Genomic DNA, 26,899 nt, shown 5'->3' with positions numbered 1-26,899 from the left:
AGTATGGGAATTAGTCAGAACTTCACATCGGTCGCACACCCGCAGGCAAATGGCCAAACAGAAGTAATGAACAGAGCCATCCTCCGCGGACTAAAAACGCGATTGGACCGAGCCAAAGGTTTATGGGCAGACGAACTACCAAGTGTTTTATGGGCACACCGAACCACGGAAAAGACCGCCACGGGTGAGACCCCCTTTAACCTCACCTATGGCACCGAAGCAGTGATCCCGGCGGAAATCGAAGTGCCTACGTTACGACTGGAAGCGTACGACGAACGAACAAACGAGGGCGAGTTGCGCACCAACCTCGACCTACTGGACGAAGTGAGAGACCTCGCGCACATCCGAACTGCGGCTTACCAACAAAAGGTAGCTCGGTACTACAACGCGCGAGTAAAAAAGAGGAACTTCCGCGTCGGCGACCTGGTTCTCCGTAAGGTCATGGTGCCCGAACCCGGCGTAGGGAAACTGGGACCGAACTGGGAAGGACCCTACAGAGTAATGAAAACACTCGGTGGGGGAGCGTATGAGCTCGGAACCCTAGAAGGGAAACAAGTACCCCGAGCATGAAACGTTGTCAACTTGAGAAGGTACTATCTATAGGCCACCAAAGCAAGTACGCCGAAGTCATTTCATTAAACAAACTAACGGACCGAAATGGTCAGTTCGGCAAAAAATATAAGCTCGAAGACACCAGTACATGAACAAAAAGACATTTCATTTCAAAACAGATGTGTACATTTCATTTCATTTCATTTTACAAGCCCGGAGCTACTTCATCGTTATCAGAAGCCTCTCCGACAACGCTCGAAGGACCTGCCTACCCCTCGGAGTCTGGTTCGGCATCCGCGGCATTAGCCATCTCCGGAGTGATGCGCGAAGTGGATATGGCGCTGGTATCGAGGTCGGGGTACGTATTCCGGATCATCCACCGACTTAGCTTGAAACCCCTCCTGTAGGAGTCTACCATCAGGTCATCGAAATCCGGCGAAGCAATGTAATCGCTGACAGCCTTCTTCTTCGCGTCTTTGATGCCCTGAGAGAAGATCTGAGTCCTCTCCCTGATATCCTCCTGTAGATATTCGACCTGGTGCTCCAAGTCCAGCTTCATTTCCGCCATGCGCTGCACCACCACCCCCATGGCCTCGGCATCCCTCTGAGACCTCGCCTGCCTAGACCGCGCACGGCGAGCAGCAGCATCAGCAGCGCGAGCATTCTCCTCGGCAACCCGAGCAGCTTCCTCGGCAGCTCGCGCCTTCCGCGAGCATTTCTCCACCTGGTTCGCCAAGGCGTGAATGGAGGAGTTCACCTATCAAAGGAAAAGGAGATCAGAGAAACGAATGAAAAAATAGAAGCTAAACTCGGAGGCAGGCCACTTACCACCATGGCATGAGTAACGGCACGGCAGGCCACTTGGTGCAGAGGGAGCTCGGTCCACGCCGCGACTTCCTCAGGAAACGTCGCCTCCTTACTCCGTTGAAGAGCATGCACGGGCGACAGCACGCTCCTGAAGTCCCCCGGGGCCACCGAGCTCGACGGCCCAGCTCGCATATGAGTGGACTCGAAATAAGCGAGAGCCCCCGTGTGTGTGGTTTCAGCATAAGGAGCCCCCGCCGGCCCCTGCATGGGAGGAACCATCTCGGGCTCCTCTGCCAGACAGTCCGGCACCTCGGGCTCCGCAGCACGGGATGGCTCGGCGCGAGCTCGCTTGGCCACCCGCTTTCTCCTCTTCATCCCCTCGAATAAGTGCGCACCTCGTGACCCTCGTGAATCCATTGTACCTGCGAAAAGGAGTTCGGCATCAGTAAGACGTAAGCAAAGAACAAGACAAGATCACTAGGGAAAGAACCTACCCGAACTCAGGCCCGCAGCAATAAGCTTGGCCTCCGTCAGATACCATTGGCAATCCAACCCAAGCCGCGCCCATTGCCGAAGGCCCTCCGCCGTCTCCTCATCAAGTGTGATGCCGGAATCAGGAGCGGCCACCCCCCAGCCGGTCTGAAACGGCCACCCCATCGCACTTCGCACCCCGAAATAGTCCCGCTTCCATGCCGGGACCTTATTGGGGAGTCCGTGTAAGAGCTTGAAGCCCGGGCGAGGGGACAGGTAGTATGCCCGCCTACGCCCAGGGAGGGGACCCACTTGCATTTTCAACATCAAGATAGAAGAAAAAATCTCCAGATCCAGAGGGAAGTTCTCGTCGCAAAATAAAGAGATCGTTCCCACTAAGTTCCTAATAGAGTTCGGGTGAAGCTGGCCAACCGTCACACCGAAGTGGTTTAGGACCTCAACAACAAGAGGGTGGAAGGGCAGTCGCAGCCCCGCGATGAGCTGTTCCCGGAAAATCACCATCTCATCAGGGCCATGTTCCCAAGGAAAGCTCCCCGTAGGGATAAAATAACCGTACTCACTAGGCAAATTATAGTAGTCTACGAGGGTTTGAAGTTCCTCAAGCGTCATGGTCGAAGGGCCGAACTGATCTACAACCCGGCCACGGCAGGAGGTGGATGCCGACCTACCCGAAGCACCTCGGGTGGTAGGCCCAACCCCTCCCTCAGGACCTACATCGGGCTCGCTTGAACTACCGTGGGACGCAAACTGGTTCGTAGAACCCACATCAGACCCGCTTGAACAGTTTGAACCCTCCAAACCAGACATCGCGAAACGGAACGGGATTCCAAAAAATACTCACCCGGGAAGAAGACAAGCAGACCGCGAGAACTCGAACAAGCAAGACCTGGGACGCGAGCTGAAAAGCCTGGACGCGAGCTGAAACTTAAGGCGCGAGCTCAAGATATACGACAATAGCAAGGACGGGCCCCCCCTCGCACTATTTATATCCACAGCGTACGGAAAGCGACGGCCCAGATCGAAGCCAATCCAACGGCCCACAGCCGCGCTAAGGCGCACGTCTTCCAAAACCAATCGGCGCACGTCTTTCAGAGACTGACGGAGCGTCGCGCACGTCTTGTTAGAGGACAGGTGTCGGCCCGCGTCTTCCCGAAACGGACGGAGCAACGACACACGTCCCCTCGCAATAAAAGCGTCTGCAGCGCAACTCCCGAATAACTGACGCCACGACTTCCGAACGCGTGCCCCTTTTTGAAAATCAAATTGGAGCGAGCGCGCTCAGCACGGACCAAAACCCTCCCACTACCTTGCAACTCCCTGCGCCAAGACGGAACCATTGTCACAGGGAGTGGGAGGCAATTAATGAAGGGAAATTTGGCCCAACCTCGCGTTCGCCCGACGCATGGCAAAGGCAAGCGGCTCGGGACTGTAGAGCACCCAAAGCGAACATCGGAAGCAAGTCAAAACTCACTACCGAACCCCAACTCCAGATCGCTGTGTTTAGTCCGAGCTCCTTGTTAAAAGCGAACTCCCTGTTAAAGGTCCCAGCTCCCTAAAAACCCGAGCTCCCTAAGTCCTAGCTCGATACTAGGAGCCCGAGCTCCCTAAAACCCGAGCTCCCTAAAGAACCCGAGCTAAAGTACCCGAACTCCCTAAAGAACCTGAGCCTCCCAAGTCCAAGCTCCCTCCTAGGAGCCCGAGCTCCCTGATAAGAGCGAGCTCCCTCCTGAGAATCCGAGCTCCCTGCGAGGAGCGCGAACTGTACTGGGCCCCAAGCCTCACGAAGCTGACCCGAGCTGACCCATGGCAGCTCGAAGCATTCCAAACCGAACTCAAGACACCTCGCTCGCCACTCCAACACCACTTCCAAAACACCAGGCCCGCCAGACGTACCCGATGCCAAGGACGTCCCCATCCAAGGGCGGCGTACCTGACTGATTTGGGATCTGACGCCTGACAGCCGCATCTCAAACGGCTTCCTGCCACCGCCACCTGCAACCGTCGTCACTAGCCGCAGAGACAGCTCCGACAGAAGGAACAGTGGCGGTTCTGCCCAACCAGAGGAAGTGACACCCGAACTGGCAGGAGTTCAGAAGTAATCATGCCCGACCTGACGGAGGCCTGGAAGTGAGTACGCGAGGTGGTTATAAAAGGATTCTACCCCCCCAGGGAGGAGGTATGCTAACTCTCGCGCTATCTGGTTATTCTTGCCTCTGAAGGATTCTAACTTGAGCTTCGGAGCCCTTACGCCGGGTTCTCCCCGGAGCTTCTCTTCTCCCATTTCAGGTTCCTGTTACTCACTCCAGAGGCAAGATCGTCAACAGCTAAGACTGGCCAGATTGTGCTTCATCAATGCCCACAAAGCGACCTCTTGAAACTCTACCTCCTCTCCGGCGTCCAACCCTCCCAAGGGAGGTGCTTGCTTGGGAGCTTGGGCCTCCTCTGGAGGAAAGGAATGGTTGGCATCACTAATTTATAAATTGTTTTGTACGCTTTCATATAAATAAAGTTTCCTGTCACCAAATTGGCACACCCAGTGAAACAAACACTTATTCGATCAGTTCCCCAACCACAACATAATGGATGCACTACTGCTTGATGGCTTGAGCATGTCAACACTCAATTTGTTGGTTCATAGGTTGTTGCATCTAGGCACTGGAAAAAAAAAAGCACAAAATTGGGGGTAGTTATAAAGGGACCATAATTGGGATGCCAAGCATGAGAACCCAGGTTAATGTATGGGAGAGGCCAATTTGTGCACACAAGAAGGGGGAAAAAAGCCATAGGTTAAGTAACTTGTCTACCCCTTCTAAGGCCCTGGGCCCCCGGATATTCAAGATTAAGGAATATCATTGGGTAATAACAATTCATTCCCAATTACAATGGAAATCTTCTAAGAAAAACCCAAGTACCCCAAGGATTGGGTTGGATTATTTAAAATTTAAATCAGAATTCAATCCTGTTATTTAAAATCTCAATCCGAAACTGAACCAAAATCCAATCAGCTAGGATTAGATTCAGATCCCATCAGATTTTAGATAAGGTTCAGAATCTTCAGATTTCATCTGAGTCCACTTGTGATTATTTCTAAAATAAAGTATGAGTTTAAAAGTAAAAAAAAAAAGTTGCTGATTTTAACTTGTGCATATAAGACTATATATACTGAAATCATTAATTAAAGACTTTATATAATAAAATATATTATTCATATGCATGTCTATTCATGCAATTATATAATAATGTATACTCTAAACTTTAATGGAATCTGATCTTAGTCGGACCGGATGTGATCAGCTTACAAAATCTGTATCTGATCCAATTATGTAAACAGATCATCTGAATCTAAAATAATCTGATTTGATGCAAGATTGGTTATTGAAATTTCTGGACTCCATTGGAAGCCCTTCTCCTAAGTCCTAAATATACTAAAGATCTTATAAAAATCCTACCCAAAGTTAAATTAATCTTTAAAGATACTACAATCTTCAATTTCCCAACTGGATGAAGGGTCCACATCAGACAGTTAATGCTTAGAACACGGATCTTGGGTTGAACTCATAATGCAGGAAAACAAGTCTAGCAGATCTGTTCTAGTGATTTTTACAGTAAAAATACCCAAACTGATTGGGAAATTCAAGAGAAACAGAGAAAATATAGTGAAGGAAAAAAAAACAAAATTCTTAAGCTTGAAGTAACAAAATATCCTTCTTTTTCTCCTCTTAACAGCAGCTAATAATGTTCGTATATAGGCATTCTGTTTAGGTCTTCAGCCAATAAAAACCTTAAATTACAAAAAACACCCATGTCCCAAAATAATAAGACTCTTCCTAACAGTAAGAATCCACTAGATATCATTAACTGACTAAGAAACAACCAGGAAATCATTAAAACAAAATTAGACACAAGACTGATTCACTTTCTTGTTCCTTTTAGATTTGTCATGTGTGCAGTAGCCTCTACAACAGTCCACTCGAAGAAGACTCGCTTACGAGTCTTATTTGGAGATGGGTGGATGCTACTCAAAGATATCAACAGCATCGAAAGTTCTAGATATATTCATGGAAGTAGGAAGGTCTATGACATAGGCATTGGCATTAATCTTCTTCACAATCTTGTAGGGTCCAATCTTCTTTGGTTGCAACTTGTTGTATTGCCCTGTGGGCAACTGGTCCTTAAAAAAATACCATTACTTCATCCCCTTCTTGGAAAATTTTTGGTCGCCTATCCTGGTCAGCTGCTTCCTTATACTTGGCATTGGCCTCTTCTAGGTGCTTCTATATTTCTTCATAAATAGATATGATCTTGTCAGCAAAGTGCTCTGCGGCAACACTAATATCCCAACAATTTTTGAAGCGGCACCAAGTCTAAAGTATGTCTAGGAGTGCACCTAAACTCTGCTTATGCAAGAGCTAAATCCCATTGTTTAGGCTGTAAGGCAAAACAATGAGGTGTAAGGCTGGAACAGCACATAGGCTAGTATTGATTTGCACCATTCCTTTCCTTAGAAGTTCATCCACTTACCCTTGGAGTATCTCATGCTCCTTGGGACTCACTCTTCAAATAAGGGTTTCACGACATTGGGCACACCAATAGGTGGGGGACCTTCACCCTCGGCAACAATAGCATAGATCTACCTAGTCTCCTTAGATTCCTCCATGAATCCTTGGCAACAGCAGGCCACCTTGCACTGTTGGCAATAGCATAGATCTACCTAGTCTTCTTCATCCAACCAGCAACGAAAGGATCGGTGCTAGGTCTGGTTGGCAAGCCCAATGCTCTACAATTGATTTGGCAAGGCATTTACTTCTGCTCTATGATCAATGATTTGGTTACACACCATATCTATTATTCTACACCATGTCTTGAAGATTTTCTTCTCTTCTCCATCAAGTATGGCTTGCTTGGCTACATGAAGAATACACTTGACCAGACCAAAAGATCTCTTTTCTTTTGGAAAAAACCAAATGAACATCATCTCCTAAAACCTATTCATTATCAACAATGGCTAAACAGGGGGTGGGAAGGAATCATTTGTTATAACTATGGAAGGAATCAATTTCTTTGTATAATGAATCAGTTTCACTTATTCATAAAAAAAAATAAAAATCCGTGTTGTCTTCAACCTGTTCAATCATAATTACTCCTCCCATTCATGGTTGTGGGCAAGAGCTAGAAGTGTGACCACTTCCCCCACACCTATAGCATTTATTCCTCTAGGGATTGTTGTTTCTAGGCTGATTACCTTGCTGGACAGGTTGACTTTGTACTGTTCATAGCTGAATTGGTTGCCATATAGGCTGGCTCTTTGTTGGAAAGTGTTATGGAATGGAACAATGGCCATTCCAGCCTTAGAAGCATTCAAGGGTGAGTGCTCGTACTCCCTTGCAACCTCTTTGTCCTCAACAGTAGTCTCAGCCCTAGATGTCTAACCCAAGTAGTCTCTTCCCAAAGTTTGGTGTCTAATTGGGTATTGTTCAAGATGTCTTTCAGCCTTTATATCATTCAAATCCCACACATCTTTGGCTGCAACTCTTTCATGTATGCTTGTTTTGAGACCCTCAAGAAGTCGAGCAGCCTTTTGTGATGGAGTTTCAGCCAACTCATTACAGACTGAAAGCCTGCAAAATTCAGCTGCATACTTCCAAACCCCATGCGTACCTTGCACACAATGCTGGTACTATTGGAACACGTATTAGTCATAATCATGTGGAAGGAATTGAACCCGAAACAACTGCTTTATTTGGCAATGTCTTAATAAGTTGCTTTCCAGCTCTAACTCTCTCCATCTAAATTTGACTCCGCCAAGCAGCAGCACCACTTTTTCAGCTTATAAGAGACCAATTTCACCTTCTTACTTCCTGCTGTCTCTGCAAAATCAAAGAATGTCTCCACCTCACAAACCCAATCTAGAAAATCTTCAATATGCAACTGTCCATTGAAAGTCACCAACTCAATCTTCATTTTGTAATCCCTCTCACCATCATTTCTTATTCTGGGTGATATCTAGCATTAATTGGCCTTCCCATACCCTAATTTTCATCTTCAAAATCTTCCTCTTCATCACTAAAATCAAAGGCTGTTGCTAGGGCTTGTAAACGCCGTTGTTCTTGGGGCTGGACCACCACTTGTGGCTGAAACTAATTCCCTAGATCCTCTCTCCTTGCTGGTGCAGCAGTGATACCGCTAGTTTCTTCTTGCGTTGGGGCAGTACTTGGCGGCTGAAGATTGGTCCTAGTGATTGCTTCAGTCAACTACCTAATAGTCAATTCCCATGCCTGAGAGAATGAAAATACGATAAACACCCAAACTGATTGAGAAAGAATGAAAATAGAGTAAAGAAAGAAAAAAACAACTTTCTTAAGCTTGAAGTAATAAAATAACCTTCTTTTTCTCCTCTTAAAGCAGCTAATAATGTTTTTATACAGGTGTTCCGTTTAGGTCGGCAGCCAATAAAAACCCTAAAATTACAAAACATCCCTGTCCCAAATTAATAAGAAAACCCAAAAATAAATTTATCTAAGAGCTATATACCCTATAAGGCTCTTCATAACGGTAATAATTCACTAGAAATCATTAACTGACTGAGAAACAACAGAATCATCAAAACAAGATAAATTCAAGGCTTCAAGTTCAAGATTGTTTCACTTTCTTGTTCCTTTGTGTTTTTTCATAATTAAGAGCCTGTTTGGTGTGTCTTTTTTGGGAAGATGTTCTGATAGTTTTGATAGTCAAAAGGCGCATTGAGTTTTTGCATGGAGATGTGAATGGCTCAAAGCATATTTGGCAGATGTGCATCTTTCTACATCTTTCTGTGTGAGAATAAAACACGATAAATTTCATTTGAGGCTTCCCAAAATCAGCCAAAATAGGCTTTTTGCATCTTTTCAGCATTCTATCTTTTGATAGTAGATGAGCCAAACGAAAATAGACCTAAAATTGATATTCCTAACTTATAAACAGCCGAAAGACCACATGAAAAAACGAACCAAACTGACCCTAAATGCAACAGCTTCAACAAAATTCACTTTATGTAAGAAACTTTAGAAACTTTCAAAACATAGTATTTTGTTAGTAAAAAGGCCATTACCCAATGTGGGGTCTTGGAAGGGATAGCCGGGATACAAATCTAACATTCAGCACTCATAACGAGGGGAGTTTGGAGGCTGTGTTGCGATATCAACAGGTGGGTTTGTTCTGAGCTTAAGTTTTAGTTCTTTTTTGGGTCAAGCTTCAAGACACAGCATTGAAGGATGGTTGCAGGGTTTCGGCTCTTTCGTTGCTGCAAGGATTGAAGAGTGGAAAGAGAAAGAAGAGGAGATGGGAGGAAAAAGAAGAAGGTACAAGGGAAGGGAGTGTGTTAAAAGGAGGAGGTAGGGGGCAGCTGAAAGGGTTGAAGAGCGAAGTTTGGAGTTTGTTTGCGACCAGGAGAATGTTGGTAAAGTGGATGAGAGTAGCGCAACAGGGAGTTCGGCTTCAGTCCAGGCAGAGTTGATGTGCGCATCATTCACGCAGCATGAATACGCGCCACGCGTCCTTAAAAAAGTATGCGTCATAAAAACGTACGAGGTGCTTCCCTCTCACCACCCTCTCGCTCATATTGAATCGAACCCACGCTGCACGCTGGTTCTCGAATTCGCATCCATGGACCGGTCCGCCACATCTCTCTCCTCTGCAGTCCCCATCCTCCCTCTCCCTCTCACGTCCAGCGTCAGGGTTCTACCTTTCAACCGGCTAGTGACCTTTTCTTGCAACCGGCGACCGACTCGCATACCTTTTCTTGCTTCATATCCTCTGCCTCCACATCTATGCCCGTTGGTTACTCACAAGGTCCCATAGGCGGCACAACATCCGCTGCAGCCGACACCGGACCCACATAGTCTTCATCACCTCCGACCCCGTAGCTTCCGCTTACACCGTTTCTCGGGGTCTTGACGCATTGGTTCTGAAAGCTCTCCCCATCTTCGTCTATTCCTCCGACACACACAAGGAAGTACTGGAATGCGCTGTGTGCCTATCTGAGTTCGAGGAGAACGAGAAGGGTCGTCTCCTCCCAAGATGCAAGCACAGCTTCCATATCGATTGCATAGATATGTGGTTCCACTCTCACTCTACTTGCCCACTTTGCCGAGCACCTGTCCAACCCGATATTCCCGCCCCTGCGACTGAAACTCCGGTTGAGGTCGTTATCCCTGTGAGCGAACCTCCCGAGACAGAAGTCGAGTCGATAACTAGACTTTACCCAGGGTGTCACCACTATGAAAATGAAACAAGTCGCACCTGCATGTCTTCTTCTTCTTCTCCTCTTCCTCTTCCTCCTTCAGCACCGGCGGAATCAACGTCTTTAGGGTCCCGAAGGAAGCCATTGGAGCTGGCGGGTGTTTCAATTGAGGTGCCTAGAAGGAAAAACGAAGGATTTAGAGGTGTGGATGAGGAGGTAGGCTTGGGATCGCCAACAGGCCAGGGGTTCAAGTCACCGGGAAGTCGGATTCTATCGTTAAAGAGAATATTGAGCAGAGATCAAAGAGCTAGACTTTCTTCTCCTGCGGCAATGATGCCGGATTGCAGCTCTACCACACAGATCGTGGAGAGATTTAGGAAGATCCTTTCGGAGCTTGGGCGCGAGCGGAAGGGTAGAGACGCTGCGGAGAATGCAAAATCCGAGCTTCATACCTCGTTCAATCGCTTGAAGGTGCTCGCGAATGAGGCAATCAAGAAGCGCGATGAGAGTGAGAGGCAGAGGGAGGAAGCGTTGCGTGAGAAGGAAGAACTTTTGAGATCCAATGAGAGAATTTCAGGGGAATGGCGGAGGCTCTGAGACTTAAACAAATCAGTTGAGGCAAGGGGACGCTCATATGCTTGTCGAGGTTGCTGAGAACTGTGTCGGAAGGGGACAATGAGGATGCCGGTTGCTGCTCATATGCGATGTCAAAAGTCCGGCGGTTGAAGCAACCGTCGGAAGGGGACGATGAAGACGCAGTTCTCAGCAACCGTTGCTGCTCCGACGCTTTCGACACAGTTCTCAGCAACCGTTGAAACTGCGTCGCATGTTGAAGCAAGACGTCGGAAGGGGACTTTAATGAAGGGGACGTCGCCAGCACTCTCGGCGGAGGCTCCGACGAGAGTGATGTTGAAGGGGACGATGCGATGTCGAGGTTGCTGCTCATATGCTTGTCGAGGTCGCACGTTTCAAGCATGTACACGTTTTTAGGACGCGTGGCACGCTCTTACGCTGCGCGAGTGATGCCTTGACTGACAGTGCCTGGACTGAAGCCGAACTATGAGCAGGAGGAAACTAAGTGGACTTTTGAAAGGGTTTCTGGCAGAAAACGGCAACTTTTTCCCTGAATATCAATAAAAGATAAAATTTTTAATAAAATAACAAAAATAAAATAACTTTTTCTGAAAAATATCAAGAAAGGGCAAGACATTGATCATCGTCTTCCTCTTCTTCTCCTTCGCCCTCTCCTTCTCTCTCTTCTCTCTCTTGCTCTTCTTAATGAGACTGAAGCTCTGGTATAACTGACGTCTGTCGTAGTTATTTCACTGCGAGCTGGTCGGTTGAATTCGACAATCTCTGCGACTGGTATACCCATCTCCTCAAGAAGTCTTCCAGCAAGACCATCCATATTCATGAGGTTTGAAAATTACCCAAAAGGGAAGCCTTTCTCCGTGATCCTGGGTGACCTCTTGGTCGTGGCATCTTCAACAATTTTATTATATACTCTTTCTCTTCACTCCTTCCGGTAACATCGGGTGCAGGTACGTATGAGTGAGTGTCCTCTCTTTTTCTCTTTTTCTCCTGTTATTATTAAAATTCTGCTGGAAATTAGAGAAACTGAAATTTCTTCTGTTGTTTGCAATCTTAGCAAACCTCTTCTCAATTTTCTTGATCCTATGAACCATCTTAATGTTATATGGAATTAAACGTGAAACTGAGTCCCGCACCTTTCTTTTGGATATGGGGAAGAGTCTGTGTACCTTTATTCTCGCGAGATTATTGCGTACCTTTGTTGTGATGCTAACTTGACGCTTCAATTGTTTTTTAAGCTTGGCCAGCCAATCTATGATCTCAGGGTCTGTTGGACTTGTTGTTTCTGCATTCAGAATTGCAGCTTTGATGGTAGACAGTAGATTCTCGAGTCTCCAACGCATTTCTTCCAAGTTCTAGGCCGATGATGCCTTTTCAAATACCCAACCACCGGCTTCCTTGAGAATCATTCCTGCAACGCTATAAAGACCCGTCAATTCCATTTTTCTTGGTCTTCTTCCTTAATAATTACAGATGTTACAGTTACACCAGAGCTTCAATCTCAGTAAGAAAAGCAAGAGAGAGAAGAAAGAGAAGGAGAGGGCGAAGGAAGACGATGAACAATGTCATTGCCCTTTATATTTTTTAAAAAAAGTTACTTTATTTTGGTTATTTTATAAAAACATTATCTTTTAGTCCCATATCAGAATTTAGTAGGGCCAAACTACAGGGGGAATGCATTCTGACAGTGAATTAATGCCAAATTCATGGACAGGATGTAGTTTATAGGGGGAGAGGGCAAGTTGTAAGGGGGGACAGGATGTAGTTCACGGACAAGATGCCAAATTCAGAATTCTGCATCGTGTGTTTCCGTATTTTTCCCTATCTTTTATTGATATTCAGGGCAAAAAGTTGCCCTTTTGTGCAAGAAACCTCTTTTCAAAAGCTGAAGTGGTTGTTGGCAGTTTGGTAAAGGAGTGTGATTTTAGATAGCTTCATGGGTGAGCTGGAAGTACCGAAGAAAGCCTGAGCTGCAAATAATTTCCAAATAGTGCACGTAACAAATTCAAGATTGAACGGGGGTCTGGTTGGGGATGGTCCAACAAAAAATTCAAAGAAGTCTACAAGAAAAGGGAAGGAAAAGGACAAATGAGAACGAAATTCAAGGTTCCAACTTCCAATCAAGGACAGTCGAGAGAAGGGGCTCCAAGTTTCAAGGGATGGATGGGGGGTGTCCCATTCAGTTGGGATTCCTGAGAAAAGGGTAGGGCTAATCGTTAGGTCAGAGGGTACTGAAGAGGGTGGAGGTCTGGAAGAAATGAAATTTAATGAGTATGCCAGTCACCAAGGGAGAAAAGGGAGGTCTTGTGGAGATCGAGAGTTTAGCTGTTAGAGATGTCAAAGTTGGCAAGAGTTCCGGTTTGTTATTTTGGGGAGGTTAGAAGTTTGCTACACATGTATTTGAAGCTTTCGAAACGTGCAAGGAGGACAGGCTAAAGAATTTCATAATAGGGGAAGAAGGAAAGGCATGGAATGACGAAGGAGATGGTCAAGAAGAAGCCTTTGAAGTAGAAGATTAAAGGTGGGGAGCTCGCATTGGGTTTCTTCTGCAGGGTCGGGGTTTCGGATTAGGAGTTTGTTTTTCTGGAGATCTTTGGAGTGTGTGTTTCTCTCTTTATTTATTCTTTCTTTTGATCTGCTGTAATTGGGCAGTGTTGCTCCAGGTGTTGGCTCAACACCCGCAGCTGATTGTATTCACCTTTTATTTTAATGAATTTTTCTGTTTACTCTTTAAAAACGGAACATATAGTATCAAGACTCTTGGAAATGCAAGTCACACCTAAATGTAACATCCAACTCCAACCCAGAAACAAAACAATTGGATAATAGAGATAATGAAAGATTTGACAATAGAGAGTAAAGGGAACCCACGATCTATATGGTTTGGGTCACTGAAAGATATGACATGTATTAAAAGGAAGGAGCACAACTAAATTGCAAGGGCATATAAAGAAAACAGGAAAAAAACCTAAATTGCAAGGGCTTCATAGAACCTCAGGTGCAAGGCTCAATGAAAGGTGTGTGCTTGAATGAACGGCTGCACCACTTATGTATAAAAGAATATGCAGGTCTAAATTCTTAAAGGAATAAAATTGTTCCTAAAAACCTATTAGCTTATTTTCTTAGTGCACCATATTTTCTTAGAGAGGCACTAGAGGCTACCTCTCTATAAAAGCAATCAAAAATTACAACTGAGCCCAAAACAAATTATCCTTATTCACCCTTGCTTAGACAATACATCCGCCATCCCGTTTGCTGATCTCCTCACCCATTGTATCCGGAGATTGATGATTCTATTGAGACAATTAAACTTCTTCATTTCATTCCTGTAGCACCAGATTATAGAGTCTGGGTCATTAATCCACCTCACAATCACTTTTGAATCCCCTTCCATTACCACATTTGCTAGCTGTAGCTCATTTGCAATCTGCACTCCTTGTACTGCTGCAAGAAACTCTGCTTTGAGAGAGTCACCCAAACCCACGGGGCCTGAGAATAATGCTACAATTTGACCTTCTTAATCTCTCAATACCCCTTCAATACCTGATGGGCCTGGATTACTTTAACTGCTCCCGTCAAAGTTCAGTTTCACAAAATCTTCAATTGGAGGTATCCGATGCATCTCTATACTTTCCTTTCTAGAGGAACTTCTAGCAATTGCTTCCCAGTTCCTCCAAACATCACCAAAGGAGAATTGGGAGAACAATTTCAGTCTCTTTATCTAATGGATCACCCTTACCATTACACAATACCTAACAGCTTCTTTGCTCCTCTCTTTTTTCTAAAAACATTCTAGCATTCCTCTCTTCCCAGATAGTCCACACCAAGGCTGCTCTAACACATCTTCACATTGTCCTTCCCCTTTCTTTTGGCAGCATAAACATGGAAGGATTGAAAAGCATGTTGACCTCCGATGGTGAAACCCACCTACAAACAAACAAAGAGAAAAACCAAAGCCAAATCTCTGCAACAAAAGGGCAAGAGATCAACAAGTGATAGCAACTCTCAGTATTGGATTTACATAAGATACACCAGTTAGGAGAGACAAGAATTAGGCCTTCTCTTTTGTAACATATCCAAGGTGTTTAACTTCCCATGTACTACTTCCCAACACAAAGCTCTCACTTTAGGTGAAATGGATCTACACCAGAACTCTTTAAAGGGAAAAGAAGGATGATCCGACGGAATGCAAAGAGTCTTGAACAAAGAGGCACAAGAGAACAAACCCTTAGGGTGGGGAGCCCAAATATGCTTTTCAGACTTCTCAAGGTCCAAACTAACATTTTGAAGGATTTGTAACAGATCTGAGCAAGCTGAGATTACACTATCTCTTAGACCTCTGCAGAAAGCAAAATCCCAATTGAGGCCCATAGGGAGTACTAGAAGAACAATAAAATTCGAAACACACTCTTTTTATACAAGGAAACTAAATACAAAGAAGAAAAAAGATCTTTCAATGGACAAGAGACGATCCATGTATCCTCCCAAAATTTAACAGAGATCCCAAAGCAAACATCATACCAGATAGACCGAAGTAAAAGAAGCAAGGCGCAGTGGATGGCTTTCCACGGAGAGGTCAGTGTAGCCCTGTTAGATACTCCCTGTTAGCCCTGTTAGATACTCCCACATCCCAACCATTTCCTAACCTCCCATGTATGCTAGCAATGACTTCATGCCACAGTCTATCCCTTTCCTTCAGTCACCTCCCATTTAACCAAATGGTCTTTCTATCCATCACCCGGATCTCAAAGGAAACCTCTCATGATTTTTTCAACTTTTTTGCCTCCTTTTGAGGAATCCTAAAAACTGACAAATATAAATTGGTAGGATGGCAAGAGTGGATTTGATCAAAGTAATTCTTCCGCCCAATAATACATAATTTCTCTTCCTGGCAGCCAGTGATAGGCTCTAAGTGACGAAGCTTATTCGAGGGAGCTCCTTCCTCCAGAAACAGAGTTACGAGAGAGAGAGGGAGAGAGAAGATGAAGAAGAAGAAGAGAGAAAACTAAGTGGTTATGCTTTTTCTACTGATTCCGTTCTACCCGTAGGCCTTATATAGGCTTTTCTCCTAATCAGCTCATCATGATCACGCGCTTATGCATGTGGGTGGTTAAGACGTGGCCTGCGGTTGTAAAGGAATCGCAGGGGAGGCTTGCAATGCTCTGCATGTGCCGCTCCTGCTGCTGCATGGACCTCACGACCCACATGGGCCTGGCTTTCCTGACCTACATGGGCCTAGTGACCCGATGGCGAATTACCTACTTAGGTTCTATCATCCCCCCACCCTTAAGAATGACCTTGGCCTCAAGGTCAAGATGGGGAAACTGCTCCTGCAACTTACTGAAGTCTTCCCAAGTGGCATCTTCTGCGCGGGCAGGTTCGTCCACTGAATAAGGGCTTGCTTCACCACTTTGCAACCAATCTTTATCCAGCGGATATCTGAGATGACATTGTGCTCAACAATCAGCTGCCCTTCACTACTAAACTCAGGTAATAGTGGCTTCACCAAGGCTGCATTTGTTCGACAAGGCTTGAGAAGCAAGACATGAAATACTGGGTAGAGGCGGGCAGTACTCGGCAAGTCTAATTTGTAAGCCACTTCTCCGCTCTCCCTGAGATGTAGAAGGGACCAAAGAAACGGGGTGAGAACTTCTGCCAGCTTCTTTGCACACCTTTTGACAACTGGATTCCATAATCTGCTTTCTTTAGGGTTTGCTCCTAAAGGAAAGCCAAGGTAGGTCAAGGGATGGAGCACTCTAAGATGTCGGCAACAGAGTTTGTTGCCCTTCCTCAAGTGGATGCCCGCTACAAAGCTTTTCTTAAGGTTAAATTTCAGGTTAGAAACAAACTCAAACTTCCTCACCGCCTCCTTTAGGTTCCTCGCTACACCTCCCCCCCTCCCCCCTCACAGATAATGAAAGATAATTTTATCAACAAAAGATGAGAGCACTTACAAGCAACCTAGAGAGAGGCACCAGGTGCGACTTTACTTAAAGTGCAAAGATTATATCAAAGCACTAGAAGAAGAACATAACAAAGTAGCCCAGTACAGATGTTCCCTCATAACCGCTTGTTTGACAAGATAATCAGTAAAAGTGTTTGCTGATATGCCCACCCAATCTAAGCTAACATTCATGTTCTTGTTAACTAGCTAGCTTTCTTTAGGATGTCCTCATTGCACCAAATGGCAAAGTTCGACCAACTCCCAACAACTTTAGAGTCTCCAAATTCTCCACACCAAATTGATTTGCAATCTGAATACCTTGTAAAGCCACTAGTAACTTCCGCCCATCCACATGATAAACGAATAATTTTATGGGGAACCAATTTGAAGCTAGGTCCCAACTCCCAATCTTCTTTAGTTACAGATGTCAGCTTCAGAGGGCACCTCATTGCTGTCATGACAAGCGAGTGTTCTCATTATAGCACGCCTCTTTCTACTTGAAAAGAAAAAGAATAAAAAAAGCCCATGTTGGGATTCACATGGAAAGGCCCATATTAGAAATTGGGTAAATGGTGTGCATGTGTTTGTTTTAGTGGTATAAAAAAAAGTCAAAAAGGTAGAGAAAATGGTAGTAAGGAGCACTTTTTTTTAACATTTGGGCTTAGGGTACAAGTGTGGAGTTGAAGACAAGTTAGATGGAGGACAGCTGCTTGTCGCTTTGATCAATGAATTCCTACCGGATCTCCATTGGATATCACCAAATTTACAGAGATAAAATATAGTGAGAGAGAGATAGGTGAACATGATGAAAGAAGGCATCAGTGGTCTCTCGCATTTTAAAGCAACTTCCTTTTTGCTCAATTATTTTCTTAGTTATATGTGGGTAGTCATCAATCCCAATCCTCGGCAATGCTACTTCTATCTCTCAACTTAGAAATGAGCACATTTGACACTCAAAACATTTTTATTATTTGGCATAAAGTTTAATAGAATTTAGATAAGTATATTTAAAAACTGATTTACTCTTTGCAATATCTTGAAAATGTTGTGATTCCCATTATTATTACTAAGGGTAGACTTTCTCCTTTCTTGTGAAAGCCTCATACGTTGATTGCACATTCGAGCCTGTACTGGATCCAAAGTTTGCATGTAAAAGAGGTTTATCTTTGCCTTTTTGAAATGTTAAGCTTGCTACTTCATTAATCCTTTAAGCACTCTGAGTGTTTTCCTTGTCTTCACAATCACAACTAAATCAGTCAATCAATGTTTATCTCACCTCAAAATGCTAAAATTGTAACCAAAGACCATGTATTTTGTTTCTTTGCCTTGCTATACTCACAAGACATCCTCTTAAAACCATTTGGAACTTTGAATCACGATAGCAACGCAATGTTCTCTAACAAAATTAGAAGACCCAGTGAATCAGACCACTTCGGCTGCTCGGGCTGTCGCCATAGCTACCTCCACAGCTACTGCGGTTGCTATTGTGGCAAAGTGGTAATGGCGTGGTAGTGGCTGCAGCTGCTGTTACAGCAGCAAACTTCTAGTGGGTTTAATTTTGTTTCTTCATCTCAAGCAGAGTAGCTCTGGAAGTTTGAGAGCACTGTTAGCATTGTAATGTTGGGAAGAGCCGAAGAGGGAGCACCATTTGGCGGAAAAAAAGGAATAAACATAAGAAAATGGTATTTTAGTCATTTTCTCCTCCCATCATTGGATTTTAATTTAGATGTTTCAATATGTTATTCAGCTTTTTAATTGGGTTAAGCCAAATAGAATGGCTCAAATCATATTAAAAACTGGACCAAACCATGATAAAACCAATGATTGACCCACTTAAATTTCTATAATGACAGGTTTTGACTTGGTCTAAGAAAATTCTAGACTATAATTTATCGGTTTGATCTAATATATTCTCCAAATTGAATCAAACCACGCAAACATCCTCATATTCAACAATAAGAAAATGGTCAGGCAATCACATCCAAAGGTGTCCTATGATTTTGTAGGCAGTATATCGGAATTAGACAGTTGCTATGGTTGCCAACCATGTTAAGAAATATGTAAGGTTTTACAACCGGTATCAAAAATCAGTAAAACTCCTTTTGCTTTTCTTTCTTCTTTTTTATCAAAACAAGTAAACTACCTAAAAAGCTTTTTTTCTAAATAACTTTGTCGAAGGACCTCTCTTCCTAAAGAGCCTTGTAGGACCACCTTGTTGGAGACTCCGAGGACTCGAATCTTTGTCACTTGCAGCAACCTCTAACCAATCTTCTGCCTGAAGCTTTCTAGAATCATATTCATTGTCACTCTTGAAAAATCCTACTTTCTTTGCTACTTCTTTCTTTTGGAAATTATGGGGAGAAGATTGTGCACCATTCTCATCTACTTCTTCGGCTTTCTTCAAGTTTCTTGAATATTTTGCCTTAGAATAGACGTTCTCATTTACTTTCACAGCATTCTTTGGTGAGTGTACTCTAGAATTAACTTTTCTATCAATTTCTGCAGTGTTTTCTTGCTTCGGCTGCCTTGAGGCTTTCACAATGTAAACCTACAATAAAACCAGTAACATCCTATTGATAACTGAAACAAAGGGACAATAAAATGGACAACCATATATGAGAATCGATTTAATATTGTTTTAGGAATATTGAAACAGTAGGAAAGCTTCCAATAAAGAAAATCTTAGCATTCTACAAGGACATGGACTGTTCCTGTAACTCAATTCTTCTATAACCCACAAATTTTTATGTAATACTACTGCCGGCAAATTAAGAAAGGCAGGATTTGCGGCAAATTAAGAAATATATGATTTGAGATTTGAATAAATTTAAGAAATATTAGATTTGAATAAATTTAGGAAAGTCAGATCCTAGGATTAAGGGAAAGATTTAGTCAATCCCTGATTGAGAGAAATTCTAGGAATTTGTCTCTCCTATCTTTTCTTATTTAAGGTGTATTCTCAATATGTTTTGTATCATCAATAAAGAAAATCTTCTTATTTTCTTCCTCTATATTTCGCAACATGGTATTAGAGCTATAGGGTTCGATCATGAATTTTAAGGCCGCCATGGTTGGCTCAGGTTCAACATCTTCGGATGCTACCAGTGGTGTGACGTCTTCGAAGGGAGGTATTCAGCTTGCGACTATTTCTCTTTCTGAGAATTCCCTTCAAATTACCATTCACAAACTGAATGGAAAAAATTATCTTGAGTGGTATCAGTTTGTGCAGTTGGTGATTGACGGCAAAGGGAAACTCGGCTACTTGAATGGCAAAGTGAAACCACCAACCACTGATGATCCAAAGTACAGGCAGTGGCGTTCTGAAAACTCTATGGTTATCACCTGGTTGATCAACTCTATGGATCCAGTGGTTGGAAAACCATTCATGTTTCTACCGACGGCTCGCGATGTGTGGGAAGCTGTTAGAGAAACCTATTCAGATTTGGACAATCATTCACAACTGTTCGAACTGAATACCCGAATGTGGAAGATGCAACAAGGTAAACGTGAAGTAACAACCTATTATAATGAGATGATGGTTGTTTGGCAGGAGTTGGATTTATTCGAAGAAGAATGGGAAAGTCCCAGTGGCAGTGCTCGGTACAAAAAGAAGATAGAAAGAACCCGAGTTTTTGTCTTCTTGGCTGGTTTGAACAAAGAACTCGATGAGGTTCGGGGACATATCTTAGGACGAAAGCCCTTGCCTACTATAAGAGAAGTTTTTCAGAAGTGCGTAGAGAAGAAGCACGGCGGCAAGTGATGTTAAAGAATGTTAGTGAAACAAAAACAGAGAATGAAGGGTCCGCTCTAGTGGCCCGATGTGCAAACTTAGACGGAGATAAACGAGGAGGAAAGTAGAGGCCTTGGTGTGATCATTGTAGAAAGCCATGGCATACTCGGGAAACCTGCTGGAAGCTACACGGGAAACCGGCGGGTTGGAAGAAAAAATCAAGTAGTGACAACAAGTCAATGAGAGATGTCCGTGCACTTCAAGTAAGCAACTCGGATCTAGGGCAACAGTCATCCTCAGAGTCTCTTCCTTTCACAAAGGAACAAATAGAGCACTTATATAAAATGTTTCAATCTCAATCGTTAAGAAACTCTAACCCATCCTGTTCATTAGCTCAGTCAGGTAATTTCTTCACTGCAGCCATTGCTTGTACCAAATCTAATGGTTCCTGGAAACTAGATTCAGGTGCCATTGATCATATGACCGACACTTCACAATTATTTTCTTCATATACACCCTGTGCAGGGAATCAAAAGGTTAAGATTGCAGATGGTTCCTTTGCTACTATTGTTGGGAAAGGAACTGTATCTATTTCTCCTTCTCTAAACCTCAAAGATGTTCAGCATGTTCCTAACCTATCATACAATCTCTTATCAGTCAACAAACTTACCTTTGATCATAATTGTCAAGTTAATTTTTGGTCTTCTTGTTGTGAATTTCAGGATTTAACCTCGGGGAAAATGATTGGGGGTGCTAAATAGGATGGTGGTCTCTACCTCTTTAATAAATGATCTACCTTTGGAAGGCAAGACCAACAGACTTGTTTCAGCTCTATCTCTGTTTCTAGTGACAGTGATGTTTTGTTATGGCATTATCGATTAGGTCATCATAGCTTTTAATATTTAAAGCATCTATTTCCCAAGTAATTCATGAATAAAAATCATTCAGTTTTCAAGTGTGAATCTTGTGAATTAGCAAAACATCATCGTGCTGTTTTTCAGTCTCAACCATATAAAAAATAAAAACCATTTACCATGATTCACAGTGATGTTTGGGGCCCTTCTAGAGTAACAACTCTTTCTGGAAAACGTTGGTTCATTACTTTTATTGATGATCATACTAGGGTAACTTGGGTTTTCCTTTTAAAAGAGAAATCCGATGCTGAAATTGTGTTCAAAAATTTCTATAACATGGTTTAAACACAATTTCATATTCAGATTAAAATTTTTCGAAGTGATAATGGAAATGAATTTTTTAACAATGTGTTAGGGAATTTTTTTGCTGAGAAATGAATTGTACACCAAAGTTCGTGTAATAATACACCTCAACAAAATGAGGTGGCTGAAAGGAAAAACAAACATCTCTTTGAAGTTGTTAGAGCCTTAAGTTTTCAAACTAAGGTTCCTAAGTATCTTTGGGGAGAAGCCGTTTTAACAATCACTTATTTGATTAACAGAATGCCTACACGAATTTTGGATTTTAAAACACCCATACAGGTTTTCATTGGTTGTTTTCCAAACTCTCGGCTAGTGACAAACATTCCCTTAAAAATTTTTGGAAGTGTGGCCTTTGTTCATAACCATGATCCTAAACATTCAAAACTTGATCCAAAAGCACATAAATGTATTTTTGTAGGTTATCCCACTAATCAGAGAGGGTACAAATGCTTTGATCCAATTTTGAAAAGAATGTTTGTGACTATGGATGTCACATTCTTTGAAAAAACCTCATACTACAATAACTCTCATCTTCAGGGGGAGAGCAGCACTAGTGAAAATGGTTTTTTAGATGATTCTGATTTAATGTTTGAATTTGTCCATAATGATATTCCTCACAACCAGTCACCAAAAGAAAGCGAGGCAGAAAATACAAAATTAGTGGAAACAAATGAATTAAATATTGAAAATGAACAACCTTTGGTGATGCCATCTCAAAATGAAAAAGCTGAAACTACAGAGATGCGTGTGAAACAATATAAAGGCCTTGTATATTCAAGGAAATATCTAGCATAGAAAAGGAGAGGCACTATTCCACAGCATCAACAAGAATCTGATCTAAGGTTAGATCATGAAACTCATGATAATTCTCCAAAAATCCCTAAAAATATTCCTCCAGATAATTCTAATTCTTCCAGTCAGCTTGATTTTCCCATTGCTCTCAAGAAGGGTGTTAGGTCTTGTACAAAACATCCTCTGTCAAATTTTGTATCTTACAAAAATATTTCACCTTCATATTGTACCTTTATTTCACAAGTGTCGAGTGTATCCATTCCTATCAGTATCCAAGAGGCTCTAAATGTTCCTGAGTGGAAAGAACATGTTTTTGAGGAGATGAGAGCTTTGGAAAAGAATGCTACTTGGGAGAAAGTGGACCTGTCGAATGGAAAGACAGTTGTCGGTTGTAAATGGGTGTTCACTTTGAAGTACAACTCAGATGGATCATTGGAGAGATACAAGGCTCGCCTAGTAGTGAAAGGCTTTACTCAAACATATGGAGTAGACTATTCTGAGACCTTTTCTCCAGTGGCAAAGCTAAATATAATTCGAGTACTCTTATCTGTTGCAGCTAATCTTGATTGGCCACTGAATCAGCTAGATGTGAAGAATGCCTTTTTGAATGGAGACTTGGAAGAAGAAGTATATATAAAGCTTCCACCTGGTTTCACTGAGAAGTTTGGAACTAAGGTATGCAAGCTAAAAAAATCTTTATATGGACTTAAACAGTCTCCTAGAGTCTAGTTTGAAAGATTCACAAGGTTTGTCAAAAGTCAAGGATATAGTCAAGGACAATCTGATCATACTCTTTTCACAAAAAGATCCACCAAAGACAAGGTTTCAGTTCTGATTGTCTATGTTGATGACATAATCTTGACTGGAGATGATATTGAAGAGATGAGCAGACTAAAGCAGAGCCTAGCCAAGGAATTCGAGATTAAAGACTTAGGCCAGCTAAGGTACTTTCTTGTAATGGAAGTGGCAAGATTAAAAAAGGGCATTGTGGTTTTGCAACGAAAATATATTTTAGATCTCTTGAAAGAAACTGGAATGAGTGGATGCAAACCTTCAGACACTCCAATAGAAGTTTATACTAAACTTGGAGAAGTTAAAGATGGGGTTCCGGTAGATACAAGAAGATACCAAAGGTTGGTAGGAAGATTGATTTACTTGTCACATACACGTCCTGATATTGTCTTCGCCATGAGCATGGTGAATCAATTTATGCACTCCCCGTATGAAGAACATCTTGAAGCTATGTATCGAATTCTTAAGTACCTAAAAGGCACACTAGGAAAAGGACTATTTTTCAAGAAAAATGAGAAGAGAGGGGTTGAGGTATATACAGATGCGGACTGGGCAGGCTCGATCACTGATAGAATGTCAACTTCGAGGTATTGCACGTTTCTTTGGGGCAATTTAGTTACTTGGAGAAGCAAGAAGCAAAGTGTAGTTGCTAGAAATAGTGTTGAGGCTGAATTCAGATCAATGGCTCAAGGAGTGTGTGAGGTTCTTTGGCTAAAGAGGGTGCTGGTAGATCTCAAGATACCAATGAGCTTTCTTATGAAACTGTATTGTGATAACAAGGCAGCTATGCTCAGAATCCGGTTCTACATGATAGGACTAAACAAGTTGAGATTGATAGACACTTTATAAAGGAAGAGCTTGAAGGAGGAATAATCTGCACTCCGTTTGTACCAACCACACAGCAAGTTGCAGATATTTTAACTAAGGGCTTGTTGAGACAGCCATTTGAACTTCAAGTTAGCAAGTTGGGCATGATAGATATCTTTGCACCAAATTGAGGGGGAGTATCGGCAAATTAAGAAAGACAGGATTTGCGGCAAATTAAGAAAAATATGATTTGAGATTTGAATAAATTTAGAAAATATTATATTTGAATAAATTTAGGAAAGTCAGATCCTACGATTAAGGAAAAGATTTAATCAATCCCTGATTGAGAGAAATTCTAGGAGTTTGTCTCTCCTATCTTTTCTTATTTAAGATGTATTCTCAATATGTTTTGTATCATCAATAAAGAAAATATTCTTTTCTCCCTCTATATTTCGCAACAACTACAATGGTTGTTAAGTTACCAGCATCATTTTATTCCATGCATTATTATTTTCAAGAGAATAACGTTTTTGCCTTTTGACAATACACTGTTCTATTAAACCAAGAAAGCTACCAAGTAACTCAAGAAAAGTAACCGAGCAAAAACCAAATGGCAAGCATAATCATTTTTGAACGAATATATTTGATAGGGTCTTGCCTTGAATCTTGTTGGCTCAATCAATTCAAAGACCAAAGCATCCCCGTCATCCAATTTATGATCCAATGCAAAACCTCTCCACCCACCACTAAGGCCTGATCTACTTCCAATGTAGATAGCGTCATACTCTGAGCCTTTCTCATCCTCCAATACCATCTTCAGCTCCTTAGTGGGAAGATGATTCTTGCAAAAACTTGACGGAAGACCCTAATGATTATATCAGATTTAAGCAACAATTTAGTAAAAGTAGTCTCACATGTACCATCCAAAAATAAACTTTAACCATACATTATGTATATATATATATATAGCAAAAACTCACCAGCCAAAAGCAGCTATACACATGAGACCGAACCATGGATTTAACAAAAGATGGATTTCCAGATGGCAAATTAGTTCGAATCTTTTCTGCACTTTCAATAGCATGGAATCGTTCCTCATACGATGCCATTTTTACTTCATCAAAAGGTCTAGCGAGGTAGCTGAAATTAAGTTGGATTTAGCAAGGTGTAAAGAAACCACCAAAAATCAAATTAATAGACAGAAATCATTGAGCAAGAAGCCAAACCTCTTCCAAGAATTTGACCTTGATCTCTTACGCAAATTTGGAGTGACATCGCCGACCTGATATAAGTAAAACAAATTTCGGAAAATAGAAACCTCTAACACTTGGGTTTGTTTTGAACCAAGTCATGAGCAAAGTAGCCAAACCAAGAATTAATGCTAAGAAAGTGCAAAGAGACAAATGTTATATCGTCATAGCAGTATTTTGATTGTACGTACAAGCAAAATGCATAGATGGCACCTAAGAAGCAAAGAGATCAATATACGGTGTGGTATTGTTTTGAGGGGTGGGCACGTATTAAAACCAATTGGCATTTTCTTATGCTGAAAAATAAAAGAGAAACGCTAGGACCACGACCCTGTATCTGTTGTAGATCTTGGAATCAGAAAGAACAGATATAGACACCAACGAAATCTCTCATTATACCCAACCTCGAATAGACGCAAGGCCAAGTACTTGCAACACTAGTACTAGATTGATATTATAAATCCATCCAACGAAGCAATCCGAGCGCTTGATTTAGCTTCGAGGATTGAAATATCAGGAAAGGCGTATTAATATGTCATGTCATGACAGTTAACTGATTACCAAACCCAGGTCAAACCATGCAATCAATAAAACACAGAGTGCCTAATGCTCTTTTTTCTACTATTCATTATTACCCCCTTTTCACCTTGATTTTTCTTCCTAGGAGAATTTGAGTGATATTCATGCTTACCTCTGAATATGAAGAGACAGGATTTCTTGCTCGTGAAGAGCGCCTTAACTCCAATCCATCAAGGCTCTTTTTGGGTTTGGCTTTTGTTTGGCGTTGCTACATGATGTCAACAAAGTAATAGTAACAAAGGGAAAGATAGATATTTATAAATAAAAAAGAGTTGACACAGTAAATAAGAAAACCTCCGATGAAATCCATTTTGTGATCATGTATAACTTTTACAATTCTTATAATCACCACACCTTCGCTAAGGTAAAATTTTCCTTTCGATAACTGATCGAAGAAGAGAAAGTAATGCAACAAACTTTACCGGTGACTTATTTTCAGAGCTTGCTATCTCTGATAAGCTTTTGGATATCTTCAAAATCCCCAAATCCTTCAAAACCAACAATTATTAAAAAGGTAAGCAAGGAGATTAATAAAATGGACCAAAAGGAGATAGACTGTGGATTTTTCCTCTGCAATCGAGGTTGACATAAAACCCCAAAGATGCTCATCTAGTGCTGCTCTGTATGCATCCTCTAAAACAAAATAATTGGATTCTTTCAATACAAAAATCCAGAGAGCCCACCATTAAAAGTTAAAACTCTCATTGTTTCAGTAGATTCGAGTTTCTGATAATTTATCATTCCAAACTTTTAATGGCATTATTTCTATGAAGTTTTTCAGCATTTTCAATGCCTATCAGTTCAGTCCATATAATCTGGATTTTCTTTTTTTGTAAAACTATACTTAGACAGTGGTCTAATGCTTTTGAGAAGGGATAAAGGCATGAAATGAAGATGGAGATATCAAAATAACAGATCAAGGGAGTGAAAAAAATAAACCTCAAAGCGTTTCTTATTGTCTCGGAGCCGTTGCTTGCGAGCTTCTTCATAGGTGTTAATCTTGCCGCTACGCTTGGCCATGGAGACTTGAGGTTAAGGGCTTAGAGAAAGGGAGCCCAGGAATTCTGTCGCCTGTTGGGAAGGGGAAGCGCCCTTTCAAATTTTGAAAGTTACAAAACTTACGACTCC

At 42.3% G+C, this 26,899-nt stretch overlaps 1 protein-coding gene and 1 pseudogene across 5 annotated transcripts; one reads left to right on the top strand and one right to left on the bottom strand.

Moving 5' to 3' along the window:
- Positions 1–701: 701 nt before the first annotated feature.
- LOC104588380 (B3 domain-containing protein Os05g0481400) lies at positions 702–26,899 on the bottom strand. Of its 5 annotated transcripts, XM_088898297.1 has the most exons (10): positions 26,711–26,899; positions 26,194–26,259; positions 25,884–25,979; positions 25,169–25,224; positions 24,923–25,082; positions 24,601–24,807; positions 8,233–19,152; positions 1,854–8,126; positions 1,381–1,781; positions 702–1,309 (listed from the first exon to the last, which is right to left on the bottom strand). In XM_088898297.1, the coding sequence occupies exons 1-7, from the start codon at positions 26,789–26,791 to the stop codon at positions 18,748–18,750; spliced, it is 1,071 nt and encodes a 356-aa protein (XP_088754423.1). In that variant the 5' UTR covers positions 26,792–26,899; the 3' UTR covers positions 702–1,309; positions 1,381–1,781; positions 1,854–8,126; positions 8,233–18,747. The 5 variants fall into 5 exon arrangements, with proteins under 5 accessions (XP_088754423.1, XP_088754420.1, XP_088754422.1 ...); XM_088898294.1 differs by lacking the exons at positions 24,601–24,807; positions 24,923–25,082; positions 25,169–25,224; ... (1 more) ...; positions 26,194–26,259; positions 26,711–26,899 and having other exon boundaries at positions 11,857–18,752; XM_088898296.1 differs by lacking the exons at positions 24,601–24,807; positions 24,923–25,082; positions 25,169–25,224; ... (1 more) ...; positions 26,194–26,259; positions 26,711–26,899 and having other exon boundaries at positions 15,182–18,752.
- On the top strand, positions 9,593–10,989 carry LOC104588395 (RING-H2 finger protein ATL2 pseudogene; annotated as a pseudogene).

Source organism: Nelumbo nucifera, chromosome 2 (genome assembly GCF_055504915.1).
Source record: "Nelumbo nucifera cultivar China Antique chromosome 2, China Antique-T2T, whole genome shotgun sequence".
Classification (NCBI taxonomy): domain Eukaryota; kingdom Viridiplantae; phylum Streptophyta; class Magnoliopsida; order Proteales; family Nelumbonaceae; genus Nelumbo; species Nelumbo nucifera.
Note: the sequence above shows the minus strand (reverse complement) of the source record. Positions and strands in the feature narration are given on the sequence as shown.